This window comes from Passer domesticus, chromosome 20 (assembly GCF_036417665.1).
Source record: "Passer domesticus isolate bPasDom1 chromosome 20, bPasDom1.hap1, whole genome shotgun sequence".
NCBI classification, from domain to species: domain Eukaryota; kingdom Metazoa; phylum Chordata; class Aves; order Passeriformes; family Passeridae; genus Passer; species Passer domesticus.
In genome coordinates, this window is record NC_087493.1 from 9435367 (window position 1) to 9455919 (window position 20553).

General features: G+C 54.2%; 1 protein-coding gene across 7 annotated transcripts in view; it reads right to left on the bottom strand.

Annotated features, from left to right (window-relative positions):
* Window positions 1-1737: 1737 nt before the first annotated feature.
* The window catches only part of SEPTIN9 (septin 9), a 129442-nt gene continuing 110626 nt past the window's right edge, over window positions 1738-20553 (bottom strand). For all 7 annotated transcript variants that reach the window (XM_064395343.1, XM_064395345.1, XM_064395344.1 and 4 more), the window contains 9 exons: window positions 19550-19741; window positions 15718-15846; window positions 15235-15316; window positions 14412-14549; window positions 9344-9461; window positions 7102-7197; window positions 6203-6299; window positions 4707-4758; window positions 1738-3895 (listed from right to left, as the gene is read on the bottom strand). In XM_064395343.1, coding sequence (XP_064251413.1) covers window positions 3760-3895; window positions 4707-4758; window positions 6203-6299; window positions 7102-7197; window positions 9344-9461; window positions 14412-14549; window positions 15235-15316; window positions 15718-15846; window positions 19550-19741 — 1040 coding nt within the window. In that variant the 3' untranslated portion in view covers window positions 1738-3759. The remainder of the gene's footprint in view (window positions 3896-4706; window positions 4759-6202; window positions 6300-7101; window positions 7198-9343; window positions 9462-14411; window positions 14550-15234; window positions 15317-15717; window positions 15847-19549; window positions 19742-20553) is intronic.

Here is a 20553-nt window from a genome sequence, read left to right on the forward strand (position 1 = left end):
CCGAGCAGGTCTGCACTGCTGGTATTAATCAGGGAGATGGAGGAGCACAAGCCCATTTATTGTGCACTGTGGGTGAGTGATAAGTCTGTGCCAGTGCCTGGGAAAGCAATCAGGAGAAGGGAGCGAAAGGAAGAGGAGGGAAGAGCAGCATTGTGGGTAAATATGTGCACTTCTGGTGGTGATTACCCTCCAAGTAATTAGTTTTTAAATCAGGCAGACGTTTCGGGAACTACTCGCTATGTGCTGCTTTAATTATTTATACTCCCTTTTATTCTTATTATTTATAGTCCTGCTCTTTGGATGGAGATGCTCTTTGGAACCTGACCCATCTCCAGCCCTCCCTGGCCCAGCACCCCCTCCTCCAGGGCTGCCAGGCACCCCCAGACCCTTGTGCTGGGGGGACCCCTCTCCCTCCCAGAGCCAGGCAAGGCAAGCAGGGCCCATCCTTGCTGTGGAGAGCTGCTCAGCTCGGTAATTAAACTCTCACTCATCTTCATTTCCCTCATTTGTTAAGGTGAGGGCACTCAATAAGCCATTAGTGCAAGGTCCCTGCTGCCAGCCGAGGCATCCTGAGGCACATTTCCCTTGGAGGGGGTGGGCAGGGGGAGCAGCTCCCTCCTCTGCCCAAACCTCCCCATCCAGCCCTTCCCAGGTCACTCCTGGGAGGCTCTGGGGAGAGAGGGGGAATTTTGCAATGGCCAGCCCTTCCCCCAGCTGGGATTTTTCACACAAGCCCCTGTTCCATCAGAGCATCTGGTGTTGCTGCTCTCCCTTCGCCAACCCCACCTCTCTGGAGCTTCCCAACATCTGGAAGCCATTCCCTGCACCGTTCCCATGAAGGGACCTCTGACCCCTTGAGCTCCTCCTCTGGCCTAAACAAAAGCTGCCCTCACTGCTGAGCTGGGGAATTTTGCCTGCTTTCCCTTCTCTCCATCCACAAACCATTTCTCAATGTGTCACCAGGACAGCATCTGCCTGGAGAGCCCTGGAGCATCCTCTGTCCCTCCATGGGCACACTCAGATTCCAGCACTTCCCTGGAGCATCCTCTGTCCCTCCATGGGCACACTCAGATTCCAGCACTTCCCTGAAGAGCCCTGGAGCATCCTCTGTCCCTCCATGGGCACACTCAGATTCCAGCACTTCCCTGGAGAGCCCCGGAGCATCCTCTGTCCCATCACCCTCATGTACTCAGACACCAACAATCAGGAAAACTGCAAAAAAAAACCCCAAATCCCAGCACAAGAAAAACCACAACACGGGGAAAACTGCTGTAGGTTCCTCCAGGAGCAACACCCGTGGCCTGTGTTTGTAGTTACTACAACCACACGTTGATTTTCCCTGCTCCATCCATCCCTAGGAGCCTTTGTTCTGGGTCTTGCTGTGGTTACAGCAGTGAGATCACCTTGATTTTGGTGCTTCTCACCCTGGAATCCTTTGTGAGCTGTGGGGGTGAGGGGATTTGGGGTGAGGCAAGCACAGAATTGCTGTGCAGCTCAGAAATCAGAGGGTATTGATGGGGATGGGTTTGGCACTGGGGCTCCATCCCAAAGGTGCTCAGCAGGATCAGCTCCAGCATTTATAGAGTACCTGGGGCAGGTATCTGGGATGGGATGAGGCAAGGAGGTCAGGAATTCTCTTTCACCCTAAACAGGGCAGTTCTGGGGCTGGATTCCCCCATCACCCCCAGCCCTACAGGATCCATGCAGCAATGACTACACCAAAGCTGGCAACAGACATTTCCAAATAAGCCTCCTTCTATTTGCATTCGAAACATTTATTTTGGGAAATACATATTAAACACTATTATTTATACAAAAATGGACTAAATTTTCATAATGCTTATAACCCCCAAAAGGCCATTTTAATAGATCTGGATGAAGGGTTTTTTTATTGTATTATTTTCTTTTTTTTCTCCTTAAAAAAAAAAAAACAAAACCAAAACAAAACAAAAAAAAAAAAGAAAAAAGAAAAAAGAAAAAAAAAAGGTTACAAAGGAGAAAGCGGCGTGTCTTGCTTGGCCCAGCTTGAGATACCAACTAGAGGGAAAAATAAGTTCAAGATGGCATTTGCAGAAGTGCCTCACACAAGAGGTTCTTCTCCCCTTTCAGTCTTTTTTTAACACTTGAAATATATATATTTTTTTTCAGTTAATACATTTTTTGTTTTCGTTTTTGCTAAAATATAGCAAGTCAGCAAGTAGAGAGCTGCTGTTCCCCAACAGCTCCGTGGGGCTGTTGTGGAGGGGGGATGTGAGTGAAGGGCAGAAGGGATTCTCACAATGCACCCCCCTGCCCACACCCCTTTGGCTGCTGGGGGGGACGTGTGGGGAGCCCCTGAAAACCTGGGCATCCCCAGCAAGGGGAGAGCAACCTCCTCCCTCCTCCTGTGCTGAGCCAGGCTCTGCCCCCGTGGGCTCTGCAGGTGCCTTCCAGTGCTAGAGGATGGGGCACGCTGCCACTTCAGTGTGTGCCCCCAAAATTGGGTGATTTGCAGGAAGTTTTGTTCCCTTAGAGAGGATTGGGAGACTGGTGGACAGCAGAAAGGCAAGGGGAGCTGGGGAGAGGGGCAGGACTGCAGGGCTTTGCTCCAGGAACCCCTGCTCCTGTGTCACAGTGCTACCTAATGCTTGCAGGGTCTGGTTTATTGGAGACACGCAGAAAGAGAAGGGTCTGGGGGCAGAGCAGGGGGAGCAGCACCCTCAAACACCCCCCAGCCCCCCCCACAGCTGCAGGGCTTGGTCAGCACATGCACAGACACCCTGCACAAGGACCAGCAAAACAGGAGCATCTTCCCTGGACACACAGGGGACCCAGGAAATGAAAAGGAATTTACAGACACCCAAGAGCCTCCTCTGATGTAGGGAAAAGGCCAAGAATCACAAGGGTCAGACAGGACAACCCTCTGCCTCCCACCACTGCTTTGCAGAGACAAAGTTCCACGCTCAGCCCCCTCAGGACAAACACACTCGGAGCCTTCAGAGGACAAAGACCCACCCAGCTGAGTGACAAATAAATACACAAGTGTTCCCAGGACATCAGCCACAGCTCTGGCCCGAGGGAGAGGGAAGGAGAGTCTCTGTAGAGGTTCACAGCCTTCTGCAGGCTGCAGACAGACAAGGCAGAGCTCCCTCCCCTCTCCCACACTATTGCAAGGTCACAGTCTGAAAAGGCACTTCTCCCAAAGCAGGTCGCTCTGCCTGGCCAGGGGTCGGTGACAGGCGAGGTGACACCTAAACACTCCCAGTTTATTGCATGAAGACAGGGTACAGGGGCTGGTTTGGGGGCTGGCAGGTCCCAGAGGGCTGCAGGAGACAAGGATGGCACTGGCTTGCTCTCCTCATCCCACCGTACCTCGCTTCTGAAGGCTACAACCACCTGGAGGAGCCCTCGCCTTCAATGGACGGAGAGGAGCCCCTGCATGGAGGGGCTGCAGGGGCTCCCAGGGCACCCCAACCCTGCTGGCCCCACAGATCTGCTCCCCTGGGTTTGGCTGTGGGGCAAGCGAGAGCCCAGCCTCCACAGAGGGACAATCCCGGGCCAGGGACGCCGCTCTGGGGGCTGAGCACAAAACTCATGGCACAAAGCAGGGGGAGAGTGGCCACCCCGCCCCACGTCTGGTTATTTGGTCAGTTAACATGGCAGGGGGTCAGGGAGCAGGGCAAGAGGGACAGTGGCAGAGGATTTATATAAAAATAAAGGGGGAAGAGGGGAGAAATAGCGAGCGTGAGCGAGCGAGGTCCTGGCTGCGGCGAGGGACGGTTACATTTCGTTGGCCACCAGCTCTTTGTCAGCCACGCCGTTGGACAGAGAGCTCTGGCCCTCGTTCAGCCTCTTCACCCTGTAGGCTTCAAAGTGGATGTTGCTGGTAATATCCTTGATGTTCTGCATGTGTGTCCTGCAGGGAAGGGAGATGGAGAAATCACACCAGGCCAGACTCTGCGCCCCGATCCTCATCACCCCAAATACCCCAAACACCCCCCAGTCCCAATGTCCCCTCCTGCCCTGCTGGTTAATGCCCCTTTAGGGCACAGGAGGGAAGCAAAGGCAATCATTGGCATCATTGTTGGACAGCAGGAGCTGAAGCCTTCACTTGTGCCTGGGGACACAGGAGCTGTGGCTGCAGAACACCCCCTCAGGGAGATCCCCACCCTGCTAGACCTGGGGTGAGCTTTTGTATCCCCACATGACTCTGCCAGCAGCAGATCATGTGTGCAGAGTTTACCCTGCAGCCAAACTGGGGAGGAGCCCAATGTCCCCTCTCTAGCAAGCCCAGGGGGCTCAGCCTCCCTCTCCCCCCACAGCAGGGACACTTCTTTCAAGAGGGACCAGCCCTCACCCAGCCCCACAACAAAACCCCAGTGAAGGGTGATGTCTTTGAACTGGGGTGAGATCTGGCACTGCTGAGGGACCAGAAGGCCAAAAGCTGCATGCAGGTGAGCTGGAGCCACTCTGCCAGCAATCCTGGAGTGTGTCCTGATGCCCCCACTGCCCCTCTCCCCCCTGAACCCAGCCCCAAGGATGGGGCCACCCCTTGCACAGGGGCTGCAGAGTGGCAGCAGGCCGGGAGGGGAGGCAGGCATGGAGGGGTGAATGGGTGGAGGGATGGAGCAGCAGAGCAAAGCAGCAGCTGCTTCAAGCTGTGCTGGGCTGTCCCCTTCCCCTGGATGCCCCCTGGTGACCAAAGGCTCTGGGGACAGGGCACTGACCTGATGAGGAGGTCCCGCAGGTAGGCGAACTCACAGTGTGTTGTGTTCTCCACTGGCAAGAGAGACAAAGCATCAGTGAGCCCCCTTGGCCACCAGCTGGGGCAAGCAGCACCTGGGGGCTTCCCCAGAGTGTGGGGGCTCACGTGGGCTCTGTGCAGGACTCAGGAGTCCTCCTTGCTGCTGTGAAGCTGGCACCAGGTCCCTGCCCCAGCTCAGCTCTGGTGAGGTCTGACTGAGCACCCACAGCCCTTCCCAGGGTCCCACCAAGGAGCAGCTCCCAGCAGCACCCCCAGCACAGCCCCCAGCACCCCAAACAAGACAGGGGAAGGGCCATGGTGAGCTTTGCAGTGAGCACCAGGTGTGGCTCCACTGAAGTTTCATCTGTAGCTCAGCCACAAGCATCCTGCAGAATCCCAGGCAGGCTGGGGAGGGCTGCCAGGGCTGTGCAAGGACAGGAACTCCTGCTGCCAAGGCCTCTGCTGGCAGGAGGAGGAGTGTTTGCAATAGGGAAAAACCAACCACCATCAGTCTGACAGCTGCTATTTTACCCCTAGTTTTACTCAATTTAGAGGAAGAACACATTTTTAATTTTTTTTTATCCCAAAAATCCTGTACATAGAATAGCAGAATCCTTTGTGTTAGAGAAGATCTCTAAGTTCATTGACTAAACATCATGCAGGAATGGCAAAACACAAACAAGACTGCTGTGCAAAGGCTGCCTGTGGCTATGGCTGTGTCCTGGGAGTCTCCTGTGCTCAAGGCAGATGCCTTCACAAGTAGAAGGTGAGGGTTTAATGAATCCCACTGAACTCAGAATGTTCAGGGATACAGCACGAGAGGGCAGCAGAGCTCCAAAATACACTGATTTTCCTGGCAGCTTTGTTAAGCCATCCCTCAACACAGGATTCCTATTAAAAAGACTCGTAAATGAGAGGAACCTGTGAAGTGAAGGGGAGGAAGATGAGAGGGGTGGCACTGGAGATGAGCCAGCTGGCTGCCAGAAACCATCAACAGGGAAATGTGTAGATGTGCTGGAGCCAGGAGCTTTCATCCAGCCTTTAAACCATGATTGTAAAATGGGGGAGAAAAAAGGGAGATGCAGCTGGGAGATGGAAGAGATCCCACAAGGGCACCAACCAAAGGCATGCTGGGGGGTACAGATGCCAGGGGAAGGTTCTAACAGGGGCTTCAGACATGGGGATGTCACTGGTGTGCTCTCAAATCCTGCCATCAGGAAATTAACTGTGCAAGAAGCACAAGCCAGGCCACAAGACCCCCAGAAATGTCCCCCCAGCACTCAGCAGCCCCCCAGGACACACAAAGGCCCAGGAAGCCAGCACAGGAGCAATGGCCAAGGTGTTTCCAGTCCTCAAACATGAGGAAAATTATCTTTTTTTTTGGAGGGGCAGGGAAGCATCACATCCACCTCAACTTCTACTGCTGGTTTTGGACTTTATTTTTGCCTTCTGCCAGGGCAGGGAGATGGGCTCAGGTACCTTCAATGGTGCCCCACTTGGTCTTCCTCCCAAGGATTCTTCTTCCATTCACCTGGTACTCCTGGTCACTGCCCACCACTGCAAATGGGATCATTTCCTGTGGAAAGAGAAAAACAAGGCTGTGATTTCTTCTGAGAACTGGTCAGGAAACCAAACCAGCCAGCAGAGTCCTACATCCTCCTGTTTTCAGGGGGGTTTCATGGGATGAGCTGGTTTGCCCCCGATGTTCCTGAGCAGTGCTGCCTGCCAGGGCCCACAGGCAGCCCAGGACTGGGTACCAGCATCTCCTGCACGTGTGCCCAGCCTAAAACCAGCCCAAAGCCAGCCTGGTCCAGTCCCTCACTGGCAGGCACCAGGTACAGCTGGAGCAAAGGTATCCCAAAGCTTCCCTGGGAATTGCCCCCAGCATCTGGCAACCTGTGGCCAACTCATTTCCTGATCCAAGTTGGTGTCTTTGAACTTCAGAGTCCCTAAAAGATGTTTTTCTTCCTCACATTAGTCCAATTCACTCTAATGTGCTAAAAAATTGCTGGCTGATTCCTGCAGCGTGGAACTGCCAGCTGCAGGCAGCCTACAGGTGGAATTCCATCCCAGTGCTGGGAAGGCTGCTGCCCTGGCCAGAGATGGGCAGGCACCTCTGTTCCCTGAGCCTGGGGCAGGGGAAGGGGCCATGGACCCTCTGCTGAGGGCACCTGGCAGGGGTGGAGATGGAGAAGGAGCATGGACAGGACACCTTCCCCACCTTTCCCAGCCCTGCTCTGAGCTCTGGCAGGATCCCAGACCCACAGACAGGGCACAGCAGCTTTGGGAAGAAAACAGAGGCCTTTGGAAGGGAACCCCCAGGCCGTGGGCAGCCCTGGAGCTGCAGGGTCTGTCCCAGGCACTGCTCCTGCACTCACCCGGAATTTCTCGTTCACCAGGCGATCTTCAGAGTCCTCATCAAACTCCTTCTGGGGGTACACGTCGATCCCGTTGGCCAGCAGATCAGCCATTATCTAGGAGGGAAGAGCAGAGGCACAGGTGAAGGACAGGCAGGCACAGGAGCTGCACTCCCACCACGGCAGCTGCTCCCTAAAGGGTCTCTGAGTGATGCCCACCAGTTCTCTGCAAGAATCTGGGGCCAAGACACAGCTCAGACAGAGAGTGGGATGAAGTCACATGAGCTGGGTGTTGTTTAGGGATTGAGAAAGACAAACAAGACAACCCAAGGTACCCAAGCAAAGGGGAACACAGCTGCAAGGCTTGTAACACAAAGGTGAAAAGCTGCTCTCTGGCGTTTGTTTACACTCCTTGGAAAAGGAACGTGATCTGGAGGGACAAGGACACAGCTTGGAAGGGCAGACTGTAAGGGCTTTGCCTGTGTGCAAGGCCAAGAGATGCTGGGATCTGATTCCTGGGTGGAGACTCAGCTCAGGGGGAGCTTGAAGGATCAACCTTCTCCTACAGTGCTGCAAACCCCAACCCAGGCTGGCAGCAGCTCCCAGCACTTCCTATGGCAACAGCTCCACACCAGTCCTACAGTGCAGGCTGGCAGAGCAGTGGATTCACCCAGGGGATGTCCCCAGCTGGCTCCCACCCCCCAGCAAACTCCACACTGAGTTTAGGGGAACAACCCAACAAAGCCAACTCCAGGGAGCACATTCCACTGCCTCAGCACAGCACTGGCACCAACCTGCAGCCAGGCTGGGGCTTCACATCTCCTACCCACCCCATCCAAACCCAGAACCTGTCATCTCCCTGAACCAGCTACACCTCAGATGCAGACAGGGCAGGCACACTGGAATGAATGAGTGGAAAAGGTCCCAGCCTGTGCCCAGCTGGCCTGATTTCCTGTCCTCTCATCTGCTGGGAGCACACACACCATGTGGCTACGTGTTCTCCCTCCATCTGAAAGGATTTGGGAGGTCTGGTTATGATCAGGAAGCAATCAGAGACAGGGTGAGCTGAGCCAGTGCAGAGCAGCAGAGGCAGGCACTGTCCCCATGGTATCAGCAGCCAAGGGTTTCCAGGTGACATTTGAGGTCCCAGACTGACTTTGCAGTGCCAGGGCCAGCCAGTCACCTGCAGCCACAGGGATGTGTGCACTGGTAACCTCTGAATGGAGCCAGCAGCCTGCAGGAGCCACCACAGAGGGCAGATGTGGCACCATGGGCTCACCCCTCCGTGTCCCCTCACCAGCTCCTTGCAGAGCTCTGTGCAAAGTGCCTGACAAGTCAAGAGACCCCAGCCTGGGTCACCCCTCAGCTCCATTCCCTACCAGCCTCCAGCCAAGGAAATTGCGTGGAGAGTTTGGATTAGCCCCCAAAACCAGACTGGGTATTTCAGTGCCTAATTAAGAACTGCTCAGTAAGAACTGGGAAGGAGAGGCTCCCACACTGGTGTGGGAAGGAGCAGTTCACCCTCTCCTGCAAAGGGTCATGGAACCACCCCTGGCTGAGCTGTCCATAACCAAAGGAGTGGCCCCTGAAACTACCCTTTTGGCAAGACTCTGTTTCCCTTTACTTCTCCCAGGTCACACTCATGGATCAAGGGGCTTGGTGGTTTTTACTTCTGCAGGGAATGCTGAGGCCCTCACGCCTGCAGCCACATCCACCACCCACACAAACGGATTTACAGTCCCTTCCCAAACCCCCACCCACCTCCACCTCTCAGAGCACAGCCCACGCCTTGCTGTGGATTCAGACAGCCCCTCCTCAGCTCCCAACCACGGGAATTTCATACCTTGTTTCCCTCTTAAACCTCACCCAGCTGAGCTCAGCAAACCCACACGTTTTTGACTGGTTCCTGTATCAGTGCACGACGCTGCAGAGGGAGGCTTTTCCAGCCCCTACGTGCACCAACCTCCCAAAATAACAGAAACCAGCCTGAAAATAACAACAACAACAACAAAGGAGGAAGGAGAAGCAGGCCTGCAGCTCCAAACTTATCCTGCACTGACAAAGATCCAAGAGAAACACAAGGAAGTGCTTGGAGAGCAGGCCTACCCTGCGGCCGCGCGGGATCGCTCCGAGCTGCAGCCGGAGGAATGCGCTGGGCTCTCGGCCAGGCCCTGCCTGCACAGCCCTGCCAGGAGAGCCACGAGGGGGGCAGGGGATGGGCTAGCACAGATGGGAGCCCGGGGAAGGGGCAGCAGCCCCTTACCCGTTGTTTGAAGTAGTCCCTCTCCTCCAGCGTTAGCGTGTCGGCCTTGGCGATCACCGGAACGATGTTGACCACTTTGCTCAGGCGCTTCATGAACTCGATGTCCAACGGCCGGAGCCTGGAAAACAGCAGGGAAAAAGGGACTTGAAAACAGCAGGAAAAAGGGGATTTGCACTCTTGGAAAACAGCAGGAAAAAGGGGATTTGCTGCTGCAATCCCCTGGCAGGGAGAGGCATTCAAAGAGCAGACAGAGAGGGAATCACTTCCTTTCAGATAGGCGGAGTAAAGACATTTTCTTAAAAGCACAACAGAGCAGAGAGGGCTTGAAAACACTTTAAACATTTCCCTTTCAAAGCTGCCGCTATCGCCTGTGAACCCTCACAAAGCCCCATGAAGTGGCTGAGGGCTTTCATCTCTGCAGGGCCACGGAGGACTGCAGGAACTTGCCCAGAGCTGCTGGTGTCCTTGCAGGAGCTGGGATGAGAGCAGGGCGATGCTGGACAAATCAAAACCTGCTCCAGCTCTATCCAAAACCTGCTCCAGCTCTATCCAAGCTGTCACCAACCATCCAGGGACAGCACGAGGTGGAGATGGCCACAGGTGACCATCCCTGCTCACACTCCCCTCTGTGTTGAGCACCAGTTGCTTGGGACAACTTACTGGGAGTATTTCTGCATACCCCATTTAGTATCTGCTTCATCATTTGCTCCCAGAGTATTTGGAAGCACCTGTTACACTGGTGGTACAAAAGCAATAAAATTCAAATTAATCTTTATGCAAAATATTCATGTGCAAAGTGATATAGGTACTTTATCTGGAAAACTTGATGCTGAAGGTTTATCATATGCTTGCACAGGCTTTTGATTTAGGGAGCCTTTAAGTTCTCCACCAATGTCACACAACAATCTGTGATTCATATTGGCCTCTAGATTTCTTTCAAAACGTCACACAAAAAGGTTGTAAGAAAGGGTTTATTTTAAGCAACCCCTAAATCTGTGGTTATGCACAAGCTGGGAGTGCCTCTCACATTCATCAGCTGGGATTAAAAAAAGCTCTGGACATTCTCCAGGGGCTCACAGAGCACAGAAGAGATGCTGCTTGTTCCAGAGGGCGAGAATGTCAGAAAATCTCTACAACCAAAGTCTCAGCAGAGGAAAGCTGCAGGGATTGCATAACCCCAGTGATCAGTGCCTCAGGAAATCCCTCCTGCTGCCAGCTCCACATCCAAGCCTGCAGACAGCCATGAAGGCACCTGGCCATCATCCCCCCCTGCTCCTCAGTCCTCCCTGAAGGTGTTTTAACTGCTGGGGGTCCCAAACCAGGAGAAAAACCTCCTTGGGACACCTCCAGGTGGCTCTGAAGGTGATGGGGACATGCTGCACAGTTGAGCAGGTGTTGCCTTGAAAAGGAAACCTGGAGGTCCCAGGGCCAAGAGAGCACCCAGTGCCAACACAGCCAAGCCAAACCCCACCATGGTCTCCCTGGGCCCTGCAAAGGGCTCAGAGACCCCTGCAGAGCCAGGCTCAGGAGTGCAGAGGGGAAGGGACTGATCCTGCCCCTCAGCAGCCACCAGACAGTGTCCCCATCCCACGGGGGCATCTCTGCCTGGTTCCAGTGCTGAGGGAGGAAGATTCAGCCCCAGAGAGACCCACTCAGCTCCAGCTGACCTGAAAACAGCAGCTCAGGGCTGCCCCAGAGCAGCCAGCACTGCTGACCCAGCTGAACCCTGCCCTGGTCATCCCCTCTCCCAGGGATGGAGCTGGACTGTGCCAGGTGGATCCTGTCCCCACACACCAACAACACACACAGCCCTGAGCACGTCATTAGCACAGGGACAAACGAGGTCCTAACACAAACACAGGGTCACAGATCACCCTGGGCCCCAGGAAAGAGAGATTTTGGCTATTAAAGGGAAAAAAGAATAGAAAAAAACCACAAGGAACCCCCCATGGACACATCTAAGCTGACTTGCTGCTGGCAAACATTGTTTGGAGCTCTGCATAATGTATTTCCCAGACCTCCAAGGAAGTAATGCAGTAATGCTCCTTTCCCAGCAGAATTCTTTCCCCTCCTCTCTCTTTGCTATTTTCCAAACAATTTTTCTCCTCTAAAAGCTTCTTCCCCACTGAGCCTGTGTTCCTGCCTCTTTCATCAGCTTTCCCTTTAAAGACCAGGATGCATACAGAGCATGAATCCACAGTCAGGCAGACATCAGAGTTTCAGCTCAATCTACATGCTAAAAGCTCAGTTCCATCCCTCAGATCCCTCTCACATCCGGAGGATGCCACAGTGAGCCAGGAGAGGAGGCAGAGCCAGGGCCTGCCCACACCCCTGCTGTGCCCAGCAGCATCCCCAGGCACAGTGACCATGTGTCCATCTGCACCCTGACACAACTTTCTGCTCCCATGGGCTCCTGCCAGTGCCTCATCCACGGAGGTCACCTCCCTGCACCACCCTGAGACTCCCCTGCAGAGCAAACTGTATTTTTTTAGGGTTTTCTGCAAGTTTCTAGATATTCTATCAACTCCTGCTAGGTAGGTAGCTCCCCCAAAATCTTAATTATGTAAAAGGAATGAGCCTTTTCACTAAGAACAATGCCTGCCTGTAGCTACACATCACATCCATGTGAAGACACTATGGATTAAGGTGGTGACAAGTGCTATTTACTCCAAACACATCACAGAAGGAAAGGCTCAAGAAAAAAAACTAATCTATTTTCCTCCCCTTCCCCAAGTGGTCCCTGATATTATTAATTTACCACATAAACATTTTGGGCTTTGCTGAGAGGGGTGGAGGAGCTCAAAGGGGAGTGGAAGGGCTGGAGCAGGAGGTGCAGCATGGGCTCAAACCACTCCAGGTGGAGCTGGCTGTTCCTTCATCCCCTCCTGCCATGGGCTTGGGGGAGGCTGTGCAGCTGGGCATGCCTTGGCAGGGCTGGGCACACACTGTGCTGCCCAGGACACACATTTTTATTTCTGCCACTGTGCACAGACAGGACCTAAGCACAGGCTCATTCCTGCTGGTCCCTCTGAAATGCTGTTACAGGAATCAAAATCCACAGTGAGCTGTGGAGTTATTTCCTTTTGGTTGTGCCCCAGACCAAACTAACAGCAGGAATTTGAGCTGTGTGTTAAGCAAACACCAGTGAGGACCCAGAAGCTGCCCAGCCCCATCACCTGCTCCAGGGAGCTGCTGGGCACCTGAGAGGGGCAGGCAGAGGGGAAAGAGGGAGTGGGTGGCAGTTCCTGAGCCACCAGCCCTGGCAGAGGCAGGAGAGGTGCTGATGAGGCCAGGCAGAGTTCCAGAGCCATTCCTGAGCTGAGCAGAGCTTTGCAGGGGTCAGAGCAGGGATATTTATTGGGTGGCAGGGCCTGGCCTGTGCAGCTGCAGCTGGCAGCCCCAGCCAGCACCATCCTCAGCCTTCACAGGCACTGTCACAGCAGCTCCACCCTGCAGGAGAGGTGGCCACATCACCCTTTGGTGGGGAAATCCTGTCCATGATGATGAAAAGCATAATTTGGACTTTACAAGAGAGCAGAAAGGAACCCCAATGCCTGCTTGAGCTCTCAGAGAAGCAAAATTTCCCATCAACCTCCTCCTCCTGGTGGGGTTTGCCCCTCGGGTGGCAGGAGGGGACGGGTGAGCCGGTGACAGCGGGGACAGCCCAGCCAGGCTCTCAGCCTGCAGGGGAAGGGGATCAGCACAGGGCTCAGCAACAACAGCCCCCAACTGCCGGGCTCGCTCGGATATTGGAAACACATGTTCACTGGAGAGAAGGAAAAAAGGCAGCTGCAAATCCACACAATTGCTGTTGGCCGGCGGGTGAGAGAAAGCAGAGCGCGGCTGGAGAGGCTCCGCCGGGGGACACGGAACGGGGCTCACAGCCCTGCCTGCACACCAGGCACCAGCACACCCCTCTGAGCATCAGATGTGCTCTTCAAGAGTTAAACAGCCAGAGGGGCGAGGAAAAGCTGGAGCACAGATAAAGCTGCAAGTCAGACCTGCCGAGGCAGGGGCTGCAGATCTAGGCTGAGATTAGTGGGACCAACACTTTAGACTGGCCTAAAAATGTCATTTCCCTTTGAAAGCGTCTCTGTTTTATTGTATTCGACCATAAATGTTTCATCAGCCCCTCTGCTCCTGATCAGTTACACAAGAGGGGCATTACTGGCCCATGCAGTCATTTTATTCCAGTGAAGGATGCATTTTTGGTCTACCCACTGACAGAAGCAAAACAAAGTCTTTTCTATTGGAATAAATCTCCACATGGGGAAGTGGAAAAGGCTGACATTAATGCAGTGCTGGAGGCTTAAGCTTACTTTTGAAAACAGACCCAAAAACATCCCCAATGCAAACAGAGCCAGAAGTGGAAGGAATTGACACAAATCAAAAGGAAACTTAGGTCTCGTTTTCTGTTGTGATACTTTAAGTCACATTTTTCAAGACATTTTAAGTGCCCCAGATTTTCAGGGTGGGCTAGGAGGGGGAGGAAAAAACTAGAAAAGGAAAAAAAAAATAGAGCAAGATCTGGGCCTTTTGATGTTGTCACTTGAGAAGTGCCAGAGCCAGGAGAACTCTGGGCTGAATAAACAGCATCCCTCTTGCAGACTAGTCAAACAACCTACAAAATACCCTTATGGGGTGAGGGTGTTCACTGCCTTGGAAGCACAAGGAAAACTGGCTTCTCCCCTTACAATGTCAGAGACAAAGAAAAAAAATTAATAATGTTCTGCTTGGAAAAGTAACCCCTCTATCCAATTTGAGATCTGTGTCCATCCTTGGTCAAACAGCCAGGCGACCACAGCAAAGGCAGCAGCTCCCAGGAGCTCAGAGAGGATTTCATGGCCTTTCAGAAGAGGAAACACCACATTCCTCTGGGGTACAGCAGCTCTGCTGTGTTATTGCAAGACCTCCAGATGAGACAGCCCTGAGGATGCCTTCAAGCTGTCCTTGAGCTCCTCAAGCCCCAAAAACCACGGGAGGATCCTGGGCAGAAGTGCCCTGAGGGCTGAGCTGCTGGGACATGGAGAGGGAAGGCTGAGGGGAGCAGGGACAGCGGGGTACGTACGAGTGGCCCGTGGCTGGGATGAAATAAATACAGCAGTGCACTCGTGTGTCAGGGATCTGCTTCTTCCTGTTGATGTTGATCTCCTCCTGCAGGTACTTCTCGTACTGGTCGTTGATGAACTTCATGATGGGCTGCCAGCTGCAGAGAGAAAAACACAGGGTGGTGTGAGGGACCTGGGCCACCCTGACCTTCTGTGTGAAGCAGAGCCTGCAGAGCCTGGGATGCTCAGCATCTCCTAAATCACACACCTGAGGTGTTCACTGCTTAGCAGCTCCACACACTGCTGAAGGAGGGGATTTACTGGCTGCTTTAGACAAGCAAATGCCTAAAAAGTGCTCCCTTCTCTCCTCCTGGACCTGGCTGTGGAGCAGCAGCGCTGGGACCATGGCCTGGCTCCTTGCAGGGTGCCACAGCACAGGAGCAAGAGCAGAATCAAAGCCCACTAGCTCAGCCCAGCTGGTGGTGGGGACAAGGTCCCTGCCATGGGCCACCTCTGCCAGCCTGGGGGCCATCCCACAGAGCCAGACACTGTGCCAAGGATCCCAGGCAGGGCTCAGCCTCCAGAGCCACATGAGCAGGGTGTGGGGACTGGCCCTGCTGGCACACAGCTGCTCCCAGCCACAAACAAAGGTTGTCTCATGCCTGGAACAGCAGGATGTTTGTGGCTCTCACGGGGAGCATGGCACTGCTCTGCCACCACAACAACCTCCTTCCTGCTGCCCACGCAGAGGGGGGCACACAGCACCAGGCTCCAGCCCTGGGCACGGGGTCAGGCTGTGCTGGGGCTCCCCTGGCCTCCCCCTGCACCCAAGGGGCAGCTCACCAGTTCTCGTTGTTGATGTGGTCCCCAAAACCCGGCGTGTCGATGACTGTCAGCTTCATGCGCACCCCCTTCTCCTCAATCTCTGAAAGAGAGGAAAGCTGTGTGTGAGGCCGCTGTTGATGGGTGCTCTGGCCAAGCCCACCCTCCCAATTCAGCTGCAGGGCTGGAGCTTGCTCCCAGGGGAGAAATGCACCTTCACAGCTCCTCAGAGGCACAAATCAGCCATGCAAAGGGATCCAGACCCATTTCCACCCTGAAATACCACTCCCAACCATCTCACTGGTCCCTTCCAACACAATTAACTCAATGCTGATGAATAAATAAAAACCAGATGTTTTCTCAGCCCTGCAAGCATCTCTGGATGGTAAAATCCCATTTAGAGAGATAAGAGTGGAGGTTTATGGAGGTCCAAAACTCTGTGAGTCCCCAGAGGCAGAGCAGGACCTAAAGCCAAAGCAGCAGGTGGGACCTGCAGGGCCTCACCGTGAGTGATGGATTTGATTTCAATGGTCTTGGGGATCCTCTCCTCAGCAGTTGGCTGTACAGATTTCCGGCTGATCTTGGATTTGAAGAGAGTGTTGATTAACGTGGATTTCCCCAAGCCACTCTGACCTGGAAGAGAGCAGGATAACCCAGAGTCAGCACTCCCTGTTCTGTCAGGGGCCAGGGGATGGGGCTGCTGACAGACTCAGCCTGCACTGGATCTGCCAGAGGGATGGAAGGAGGAAGGGAGGGACGAGGAGCAGCTGCTCCCCTGCAGCTCCCCTGAGCCAAGGAGCTCCAGTCCAGCGCAGCCAGGAGGATGCTGCAGGTAGCAGAGCCCCTCTCTGGCTCCAAAGCAGCAAATCAACAGCTGAGGCAAAATCCCAGCACCCCAAGGACAGGCAGACAGTGCTGGGGAAGTTTGAAGGGCTGTGGTGAAGCTCAGCAGGGCATGGGGACCAGGGAAGCCCAGGAAAAAGCATCCCAAGTGTGCCTTCACTCTCCTGCAGTCTGCTCTGTCCAGTTCCACAGGGAAGGCTTTGGAGGAGCTTGGCAAGCCTTTATCTGGACAGGACTAACAGCAGCAACAATCCTGCAAACCTCAGGCCTGCTGCATCTGCTGCTGCTTCCCTGACAGATTTGCTGCTGCAATCGGCCCAGCTGGCTGCTCAGACACAGGTCCACGCCAGGAGCTTCTCTGAATCCCACAAACAACAGCCCAAGAAGCATGTGAGATTCCACAACTTTAGAAAAACATCTTTTAAAAAGTGTTTTCATGCTTTATATCCCCAAGCTGATGCTGATCTGTGTGGAAAGGGCAGCAGCAGCTCCTGACTCTCCAGGAACAGCTGTCCCATGAGCTTGGAGAACAATTTTTCCAGAGTACAGAAAACAGAATTAACTCTTCAAAACCCAGGGAGCAGAAAAAAATTAACTCCTGAAAACCCAGGGCATCCTGCAAACACTGCAGAGATCCTGCATACACCATGGGGACCCCGTTCTGCCAAGACATGTTACAGCCAACTATCATGGCACTGCCACCAGCACACCCCTTGTCCCACAGTGTCCCTAAGCAGAGTCAGCAAGGCTTTCACCCACATCCTTCAGGGTCCTGGCCCATCCAGGCTGCCAAAGTCAATGGTAGGACCAACCAGCATCACCTCCTGGCATCACCCCAGTTTTAGAGCTGGGTTTGCAACATCACCAACGGCTGCAATCCAGCACAGGAAAACTCTCTTTGACTGTCACTGTCACTGTGGGGCTGTAAGAAACACTGCCCAATGGAGCACCTGGGGAGAGGGGAAGGCTCTGTGACACACTGGGGACAGGTGAAATCAGGGTGACACTCTGGGGACAGGTGAAATCAGGGTGACACACTGCCAGAGCTCCAGGCAGTGGGTCTCTGTGTCTGTCCAAGCTGCTGCAGCTGCACGGCCTGGAAAGGGACCAGAGGTGAGAGCCACCAGCAGCCAGGATGTGATGTCCCATTGGCACCAGAGCCACAGGATGACCTTGCAGAGCCCTAAGGCTGTGACACAGGCAGCTGAGCACAGGGCAGAGCTCCCTTCCATCAGCCCTGGTTTGCAGCCCACTGCCTTTCCCACAACTGAAATCCAGTGGGAAAATCACAGCTGAGCCTGGCCACCTCTGCCCTCCTTCCAGCTGCTTTGCACAGAAAACTGAATGCAAAAGATGTGCTTTGGGGTTGGGATTTTTAAAAGTTTAGGCATTCCTCTTCATCTCTGTAACCTCAGAGGACAAGGGACTAAGCTGACCATAGCCTCCAGCTCTGGTTGGGATTGTGGAACCCCTTTGAATTTGACCTTGCTACAGTGGGGAAAGGGTTTTCAGAAAGCTCCATCACAGGGACAGGTGAGGAGTGACCCCCACATGGCAGCGAGGCTCAGCTCCCAGCTCCCCTGCAGGACAAGTCACCTCCCTCCTGTAAGCCAGAGACTGGAACAATTCCAACCCAAGGACTCAGAGCTGGATGGGTGTAAGGGAGCTGACCCCATCCCTAGGGAGGCACAGCAGGATGAGGGCTGGCTGCTGCCCCTTCCCCGAGGTGCTGCTCCTCCTGCATCTTCTGGGAGGGCCAGAGCTCTACTTGTTTATGCTGCCCTGAATTCCCAGCCTGTAAACAGCCAGCCCAGCTCCTGCCAAGGGCAGAACAATGTTTTCCAGGCGCGCTGCAGCACGGGCCTCCATACCACACACAGTGCTGCCAAGGCAGAGCTGCTCCTGAGCATCCCTCCCTGTCTGCACAGCACACTGCTGAGGCAGCACTGCCTGCTCCTGGAGGGATGGGAGCCTCCTCCAGCAGGGAAATGGGAGCTCAGCACAGGTAATCTCTCTTTCAGGCTCCCAGGACCAGTGCAGATTCCTCTGTTTGCAGCAAAGAACTGGATTTGTTAAAACACCTCCCAAGAAGTGGTTCTGGTTTTTTGGAAGCTTTCTCCATGGCCTCAGGTCAAATGTAGTGTTCTTTTGAGTGTCTGTGCCTTTTAACACAGAAAGTCTAAAATTCTCAGCATCCAGGGCTCTAACACCCAGCTCAGGAACCTTCCCCATAGAGGGAATGAAAGTATCAGAATGGGAAAGGCTGAGCATCCACAGACCCTGCTGAAAAGCTCCAGCACACTGAAATCTTCAACAGAATTAGCAAAAACTCTGCATCAGACCTTTCCACAACCCCAGGCAGACCTCCAGGATGCCCTGTGGGACATCCCACAGGCATCACACCTGTAGCCTTCCACAGCTCCTCCCAGGGATAAGGGATGGTGAGGCCCCATCACCACACCCCTGGTCACTGCCTGGGATTTACTCCCCTCACCCCCCTGCAGCTCCCTGGCAGACACAGGCAGGGAGAGCTGCTACCTGAGCAGCCCAGCCCCAAGGAGCACAGCCCAGCTCACACAGGGGCTCCACAGCACCAGGTCAGACATTAATAGCTGGAAAAGAGCAGAAAAGCCTCATTTCTTTTCCCTTTTCCCCTTGGCTGGTGTCCCACAGTGTCTGCCCAGCTCCCCAGCATTTTGCAGGTCAGTGGCTGTGCCATCCCTGGCTTTGGGGGCCTGGGGGCTGCAGGAGCACAGATCCCCAGAGGTGAAGCTGCAGCCAGAGCAGCAGTGATGCAGCCAGTGGTCATTAGCCTGGGAGAGCTAACGAGCAGGAGCTTGTGGGCAACAGGATTTGGGCACACAACCCTCCAGCCCTCCCTCCTTGCCTGTGGGCACTCCTGGGACACCCTCATCCCTGCTGTGCCACCCTGCATGTCCCCAAAGGAGCCAAATGAGAGACCTATGCAAACCCCTCCTGCTGCTCTTTATTTCCATCAGCAAATCACTACATTTGGCATTTTTTCCCCAGTACTTGTAGCAGGGCTGCCCGAATAAAAAAAAAAAAAAATCACAAACAGGAATTTTACCCAAACTGCTGGAGGTACCAGCAGGGATGAGGGTTCTGGAATACCAGCAGCAGTGCAGCCCCTTGAGCCCTTAAATGTGAATTCTGAGTGCTCAAACCAGGGCAGGACTTCCAGGAGAGCTGTCAGGGGAGCTCTTGTGAGCCCTGACACCCCTTGAGGTGCTTTCCCCTGGGATGTGCCTATGGACAATGCACCCCAAGATGCAGGAGGATGAGTACGACATCACATGGACAGCTTTAACCTCAGCTGACCCCAGGCCAGCTCCTCAGGAGCAGGGTTTGCTGACTGCCAAGGCAGAGCCCCCAGCGCTGCTCCCGAGGAGGCTCCGAAGGGGACAAACAAATTGTGGTGGCACAATGCCAACACCGGGCTGAGCACGCTGCAGGCCCGGGGGGAACAACTCACCCACAACCATGATGTTGAACTCGAAGCCCTGTTTCATGGCTTTCCTCCTCAGCTGCTCCAGGATGGCGTCGATGCCCACGTAGCCGAAGTCCGCAGCCGGCTTGTCCGGCCGCGCCGGCGCCGCCTGCTTGGGGCCGGCATCCCGCGGAGCGTCCGTCATGGCGGGAGCGTGGCTGGGAACGGCCTCTGCACCTGGGGGGACACACAGCCTGCTCAGACCTGCTGCTCCCGATGCCTCAGGGTTTGGCTTTTGTGTTTTTCAGATTCTGCGCTGCTTCAGTGTGTGGGTCTGGGTTCACATCAGGGGATGGTGAGCTCTCTGCACAGAGCAGGGAGACAAAACACTTCCTGCTCTAGCTGGGGACCAAGGACAAATGATCCAAATCTCAGCCCCAAGAGCACAAACAATATGGACTGAAAAGTTAAAAACAAGAAGGATGGGACATCATAATCTAAAGCTGTACTTGGACAATTAACTCCAATATGCAAATGGAGCAGAACTTAAAAAAGTGCAAGACCCCATGACCAGTTGCGCATTTTGGGTTCATCTGGGGTGTAGCCTTGGCCAGGCTCTTGTGCTGCCCAAGGTGTATTGATTAAAACCTTCTAATAAATGCCTACTTTATTCTTTAGCTCTGTCCAGCCTCTGTTCTAGGTCAGCCTTCACAAGGCATCACTCCTGGCAATCACAGGAGCTGCCTGCTGTATCCAAAGCAGGAGTAAAGCACGTGCAGAGACTCACGGTACCAGCAGGCTGGGAGGGAGGAGGAGTGTGGGATCTTCCTCCACAATAATTACATTAAATTTGGGATTTTATTTCTCTATTTACTGTTTATACTGGATCCCTGCCCACTCCACCAAACCTGGCACAGCAAAGGCATGCTGCTGTGGGGGTGTGAGCACACCGGGTCCCACTGCTGCCACAGAACAGGACCCAGCACCCAAAAAAGTCCCCAGCCCACGTCTGGGAGTGACAAAGGCTTTGATCACAACTTCCCAAAAAA